Consider the following 6,991-nt stretch of genomic DNA (forward strand, 5'->3'; position numbering starts at 1 on the left):
AGTAGTCTCTCAGACGAAGAGAAACTACAAGTTCTGAACATAAAGAAAGTGTCTGACTGTCAGTGACATTATGATAAGCATTAGACTTGTAAGTCTGCTCCTCTGTGATACAAGTTCTTAACAACATCCTGTACAGCCATTGAAAATTACCACTGCCAAAATTTTGTAGGGTATTTCAGACATGATGGGGGGGGGGTTTTCACAGAAAAAAAAAACTGACATTTATGGTTTATGCCCAAGGTGTCTTCACAAAAAAAAAAAAAAATCTCTTTAAAATAGACAACATAGCATTAGACCTGTTAGAGATACAGCTTTAGAGATTTTATACTTGTACATGTATGTAGAAGTTTGAATCTGATCAGTGAAATTTTTTAAGTTAAAAACTTTATCATACTTCATTACTTGAAAGATTGCTCATAGCCTTAGGTGACCCTGTACGGGATGTTGTTAGAGGAGTGGATTATCAAGTCTAATCTTAATTAGTTAGTGAGAGTGATCTCTCCTATACTTAGGGTCAAACCCGGTAGATGTGACACTTAATTTGTGATTATTATACTTGTACATAAACTGCATTTAAAAGTCCCACCTTATCTGTTTAAGGAATTCAGCTGTTTGTTCTTTTGCTCCTGGGGTATCTACTCCAAACAGTAATATTTGTAATATAACTTTTTGCATGAAATCATTTATTTTGGTTTTCACGGAGGATTTATCAAAACTTAAATTTGTGTAAGAAATGCATGAAATTTTTTTAAAGAAATTTTCACAAAAAAGTTTTTTTGATTTTTTGAGTGTGTGTTCACAGTATTACATGTAAATGTATTATACCATGCTTTTTTATTCATCACAAATACCATATATTTCTTTTTTAAAAAATCATGTTTCAAGTATTTTCCCCTTCTCTCTTTCACTGATATTGAAATCAAACTTGATGTTAATGAAATCATGGAATTACCGTACCAGTCTGTGTTCAAAAGAAAATAGATTTTTTTTTGTACCAAAATTACTTTTTTACACTTTTGATATATATTTAATTATTTATACAGCACAACAGTACTACATTTTATGTGTTCAGTATATGCAGACCAATTTTCATCAGTATTACTAAATGACAAGTCAACAAACATAGTGCTTTTGCATAAATCCTTTATATTGTTTGCCAGTATACAAAGCATCAATATTGTGTATTTCAACTTAAAAGCATTTTGTTGCTTTTTTTTACTATTTCTTTTTGATTGGTTAGTTTTGCCACAGTGAATTTCTTTCCAGAGCATAACCTTTTTCCTTTTAATTCTCAGTAGCCCCCTTTATCTTTCAGTAGGTATTTGACAAGTATTTATTTTCAATATTTTACTAACAGTTCCATTCCATCTCATACCATGCCTATAAATGAATAAAGGATAGGAAAGTCTGGAATATCTCTCTCTCTCTCTCTCTCTCTCTCTCTCTCTCTCTCTCATATTCATTTTCTACAAAAAGAAGCATAAATTTGAATATATTAGATTGAACTGAAAGTTGTAGTCTTTAGACAGTGTTTCAGACTATGTACCTGTATTATGTATATGATATTCCAATCAGAGATTTGGTGAAACTGTTGTCAAACAACAACTGTGATAATACTGCTTTCCAATTGGTTAGTTAATTTAAGATATTAATATCACCCTTAAATTTTTTTTCATATATGTTTAAAGTCTATATACTTTCATAGGGCCTTAAATCAAACCAAAAAAAAGTTTGATGTAAAATAAGTTGATATTGGTTGCTCTTGCCTGTTTTGATTTTTTTTTTTTTTTGTTGCTTATTTGAATAAAGTCAATTTTCTGACATAAAATGTCTTGTTTTCATAAACCAATAGGGATTTTACTTTGAGCCTCAGAAATGGAATGGGTGATACTCAAACAAATGAATTTACATCAAAATGAGTTCAATAATAAAGATACTTATATTTTTGACAATTTTTTTATTTTAGAGACATCGTTCCACAATAGTAATCAAACGGTTGCAAATGCCGTATTTAAAATATGCAGATGCAGAAAAAATGCTTATTACGACCTTGAATTTTTAATCAGGACCATCCCATTCAAAAACGATTGGTGATCCCATTTACACAAAGCAATATGCAATTATGACTGAATTAATCAATAGTGTCTGAATAATTGTCTGCAATCCTTGTTCGGCCTCTGAATATATCAACTTGATTCCCCTCTTGGGACCCCTCTCACGCTGATGCGGAAACGCTTCTTCATACGCCGGAGCATCATCTCACAACACTCGAATTAACTTACAAAATGGACGTAAAGTACCTACAACTTTCGCTCCTCGCCCTAGTGACTTTGTGTTTCACATTTTTATTTCAAAAGGGTGAGTACAATTCACATTTATGTATATATAGAACACACTTGTCGTAGGAGAGGTCGATATATTCTTTTTTTTCTCCGGCATTTTACTGCTTGTGTGCCCCAAAAATGCAGCACGTGCATTGTTCGACCTCTGTGAAGGATACTTCCTCTGACACGGTGTTTTGAGAAGGAGGATTTGAAGGGGACAATCGATCGAAGCTAAGAACGACACGCAACGCGCCAGCCAATTCAATTATATTTAAAATGAGTAGTTTCTGTCGTATGTTTCAGAATTATTACCCAAAATAAATAAATAAGGAAAGGAGACACGATTTTTTTCAAATAAATTACTTCGAAATTCTAAAACATACAATGATAGAATGTTTCTTAAAAATCCAATCATCCACTTCTAGTATTTCAATATATAAACATCTTTATAATTTGTGTTTTACAGCCAGTGCCATTGAATGCTTCGAGTGTAACTCGAGAGACCCTGACCCGAATATAGCTGACAAATGTAAGAACTCCCCATCAGCGCTGATGTCCATGCCACAGTATTATAAAAACTGCTCAGACGCCAGCGCAAGATGTAGAAAGATTCAGCAAGAGGGTGAGTTTGGGGGGTGGTTTATTTATCGAAAGGGTGGTGGGTATATGAATTGGGTAGGGGTATCTTTTTTGTTATTTTCTCATTTTGCCAACCGTTTATTTACTGCGTATACGTATTTTTTAAATAGATATTTGGCATTTCTTGAAAACTGATATTTATTGATTCTATTATGTATCGTATAATTCATGTAAACTTGCATTTCTCTTTTTTATTATCTCACAAAACAACTAGTTAGCTGGAAATTGTTAATCAGCATTTGTTAATAAATCAATGAATCATGTTTATCCTAAACAGGCCAAATATTGCATTTTAGAAACTATGAGTATGGAATACGTACTTAAACATATTAACCTCTTACTAATAAACAGTAAATAGCTTTTTTTTATAAAAGGTATAAGACATGCATTGCTATTTACAGTCAGTTTAAAAAAAACTTAAGGATAATAATCTTTCAAAAATGATAAGAATAAATGAATTTTATAGACTTTTAGACATGGTTTAACTCTAATTTTTGAATTTTTCCAAAAAAAAAAATCATGTTAAAAATAAAACATGTGTCAGAAGTAGATTCCCTATTTTGCAGCTAAAAATACTTAGTGTTAATATAATATTGAATTGATTTAATTAATATTATCTTGTTTGAGTCGAGAACACTAAATAATACTTAATTTCAACACAAATTAGAAAAAGAATAACACTATTAAGGTACCTCACTACACCTAGACTTATACTTTTTTAAAAAACATTACGTCACAAGATGGCGATTTAAATGTTTTGTTAAACTGTTTATATACATTGTAGTTCATTTGGGGTGTATAACGTCGTAGCTCTATGAACCGCAGATCATGAGTGCGAATCCGCCTGGAGCTTTTGTTCATGTTTACTGAATTAAATTTTCGAAAATGTAATTTTTCATCCAAAATTGCACATTATTTTGCCTATTGGACTGAAATACTTCTTATCCATTATGATATCTATCTTAATCAAGTAATTTTCTGCTGATTTGAGAAAATATTTCAAGGTTTAGTGAGCCACCTTAATTTTGATTCAAAACGTTGATATTGGCACTGTCTCGAGCCTTTTGTATTTCTAAAAGTTCAGAATTTTTACATGACAAACATGCATATTTTTTTTCTCAAATACTAGTACTGTACATAATTTAATAAAAAAAAACTTTATTGCCCTAAAAAAATGGCTTGTAATGGGATACTTAATCATAAAAAAAAAGGAAAAACAAAAATCCAGTAACTTTGTCTGATTGTATTTTTTAATGCAAACTTTTAGTTATTCCCCGTTGTCTATGTACAATTCAAAGACTCAATTTTCCTTTGATTTTGTTTAGTGGATAAAGATGAAAGAATTATACGCCAGTGCGCCACAACTTTGAACAATGTGGTAGGTTGTTTCAAGAGGACAGGGACCTACAAAATCAAGATGGAGTACTGCGAATGTGATGCAGACGGATGCAATTCCGCGCCACGCATTTCGTTGTCCATAGCAACAGCCTTCTCTTTAATGATGGGAGTTTTACTGTGTTATTTTCTATAGATAATATTGACCTTGTCTTCTCTCCTTTTTCATTGATGTTGCATCCAGCAATTGTGTTAGAGATAGCATTATTCACTTGATTTGAACGTGTGTGCGTGCGATGAACTATAGTGCTACATGTATGTGTTAAAGCAATGCATTATATAACAAAGACGGATTGTGATTTTGATACTTTCATTTTTTGTTTTCATTTACTGTAATAACACAAGTCTTCCATGACCTTTTATAAAAGGCTTTGTAGAAAGTCTGATACGTGTACTATTGTTTGTATTATTTTTATGCTCGTCAAATGCAATATGTAGTAGGAGTACAATTATATAAGCTCTTTGAAAATACAGAAAAAATGTATTTTGTAACCATTGTCACTGCAAGAGATTTCCTAACGTATGAAGTCAATTTTGACTGTAAAGAATTGAGGAAAGACGTCAATTAACATGACCTTGACCTTTTTAAACAAATATTACGTAAAGGTGAAATCGATATCATTGGTAGGATCGTTCAACCTCTTTCCTCCATCCTTCCACAACATATGGTTACTTTACATATCATTTGATGCCAAAGCTTGTAAAATATTTATAAATGTACCGAAATATTACCAATTAACTGTAACATGTTGTGATTTTCATACGATACTGTGAATGATGAAATAACTCTGTAATACAATGTATATATTTCTCTTTTTTGCCATTATCTGGTAGAAGCATACAACTGTTTCGTGTTTACTATGCGATGTCAATCAATGTTTCAAATCACCAACAATGTCTTTGAAATAAACCGTTTAGTACCTGTTTACAGTTCTTCGGTTTTACAATTATATAATAGTGTTGTTTTGTGCATGTACTATGCCTAAATAGTAGTCAGGGTTTGATACATAGTGCACTCGCGTACTATGTATCAAACCCTGACTACTATTATATAAATAGTGCCTGTTTGGGAGGGTAACAGTTGAAATTGACACCCAGAGAAAACCATTGTCAACCGACGCGAAGCGGAGGTTGACAATGGTTTTCGAGGGGTGTCAATTTCAACTGTTATCCTCCCAAACAGGCACTATTTATTTTGTTATACTGAATGTCTTTTTTAAAAATTTTAAGAAAATTTTACTGCTTTTATATAGGAATAACGTGAATTCTACAGCGAACCGTACGCGCATAATTTTCGCGCATGTAACATTTTTTAATGTTACCCGTTGCCAAGTGCGTTGCTAACGCTGAGGGTAATAGTAAATATTATTAACTGCGTCTTAACCAATCAGATTTCAGTATTTAACATGAAAGTATAACAATTAGGCATAGTTCATGCACAACACAACACTATTGTTATTATTATGCCGAGTGTTGTATATACTGACGTGCTTTGTTATAAGTAGCTGTGACGTTCGAGTGTTGTCTTGTCCCAAAAAATAATCACCGGAAAAGATAGCGTTTGTTCTTTCAAATTAATCAATTGATATCAAATTGTTTGAATATTTAATCAACAAGTTGTTGTACAATTAAAAATCAACAAAGGTTTATGTTCTTTTCAAGAAACAAGATCGCGAGAGACCTTTCCTTACCGAGAAAACTCGAAATGTTTAGCAGACGAAATCTCTTTGAATTATAGACGAATCATTGCTGCGCCAAAAAAAGGAGGGGGGGGGGGGGATACAAGTCATGCTTAGGTCACGTACCCAACATTGGTGAAAGTCCTTTCACAAATAATTTCTCAAAGTTGTCAAATCTCTTTTTAAGAATTAATTTAATTGTTTCTAACAGTATGTTAGTCAGTTGGTAGAGGTTTGCTCTGTGTTTGATAAAGACTTAATTTTGGTAAAATTACTATAAATGGCCTGAACCACAGTAAGTGCACAATAAAAGATTGGCCGGGGATTTTTTCCGATTTCATCGGCATCAACGTCAGTCGACATGCAAATCTTCCCTTGAAAATCAGATGACACCAAGTGTTTTGGTTCGTTCTGGAGCAAGAAAGCTTCCTCATATCTTGGTCAAAAACGCCGGAAACAAGAAGTCTCTGACTGGAATTATACACGGTTCTATTCGAGTAAAATAATCTTGAAGGGACAAAAAACAACAGTCAATCAAGAACCCGGTAAATTCATCCTTGCAATGAATATATGGCGTCTGAGCAACCTTGCAATGGCCAGAAGGCTTTGGTCTATAGGAAATGATACCTTAGTAACATGTTAACAACAATGTACCTTTTTATTTTAATCTAAAATTCATTCAAAAAATATAAAAGTTATATAAAAAAAAAAGTCAATAAAACAAATGCATGGATTTTATCCGACACAAAGGAACAGAAACAACATTTTTTGTAAATAAGGTTTATCTATTAAGATCCTCCTTATTCAGATAGGTAAATTGATTCAGGTAGCTAATAACCACCAACCCACATTTTCGAACGATTGCTGATCACGCCTTTTCACTGGTAAATCCATTCCATTGTGTTTAAGATGAAGCGTTATAAGGAAGGTGTTCGATGAATGCCATGTACATAG

The 6,991-nt window shown here is 32.5% G+C and overlaps 1 protein-coding gene across 1 annotated transcript; it reads left to right on the forward strand.

The window, feature by feature from the left end:
- Positions 1-2,188: 2,188 nt before the first annotated feature.
- On the forward strand, positions 2,189-5,284 carry LOC105335069 (UPAR/Ly6 domain-containing protein crok). The gene is made up of 3 exons (XM_011438744.4): positions 2,189-2,358; positions 2,791-2,946; positions 4,289-5,284. Exons 1-3 carry the CDS (start codon positions 2,286-2,288, stop codon positions 4,492-4,494), a joined length of 435 nt encoding a protein of 144 aa, XP_011437046.3. The 5' UTR covers positions 2,189-2,285; the 3' UTR covers positions 4,495-5,284.
- Positions 5,285-6,991: the final 1,707 nt, after the last annotated feature.

Source organism: Magallana gigas, chromosome 7 (assembly GCF_963853765.1).
Source record: "Magallana gigas chromosome 7, xbMagGiga1.1, whole genome shotgun sequence".
Classification (NCBI taxonomy): Eukaryota; Metazoa; Mollusca; class Bivalvia; order Ostreida; family Ostreidae; genus Magallana; species Magallana gigas.